This window comes from Penaeus monodon, chromosome 28, assembly GCF_015228065.2.
Source record: "Penaeus monodon isolate SGIC_2016 chromosome 28, NSTDA_Pmon_1, whole genome shotgun sequence".
Classification (NCBI taxonomy): Eukaryota; Metazoa; Arthropoda; class Malacostraca; order Decapoda; family Penaeidae; genus Penaeus; species Penaeus monodon.
In genome coordinates this window covers 23,167,320-23,167,553 of record NC_051413.1, presented here as the reverse complement: position 1 = coordinate 23,167,553, position 234 = coordinate 23,167,320, and the positions used below count along the sequence as shown (strand labels likewise).

Sequence of the window (234 nt, the reverse complement as noted above, 5' to 3'; positions counted from 1 at the left end):
CATAGGTTAAGTATATACAAACAACTTACAATTTTTTAATAATGATGCAGGGAGCTGTGATTCTCCAGGCACAACCTGCTTCACCTCGTCGGAAATGATGAGACGCATGGGGCCCTTGGCATCCAGCAGCATCCCCTCCTGATCTTCCCCAAAGTGGCCCAGACCCTCGTCAGCATCTTCAGAGAGCTCTGCTTCACTAGGCAAACCCTGCAAAAATGTGGATTGTTGTAACTG

General features: G+C 47.9%; 1 protein-coding gene across 1 annotated transcript in view; it reads right to left on the bottom strand.

Annotated features, from left to right (window-relative positions):
* The window catches only part of LOC119591423, a gene marked incomplete in the record, with an annotated part of 59,861 nt that overhangs the window by 1,787 nt on the left and 57,840 nt on the right, over positions 1-234 (bottom strand). Inside the window, 1 exon segment of the mRNA XM_037940164.1 lies at positions 30-207. Coding sequence (XP_037796092.1) covers positions 30-207 — 178 coding nt within the window.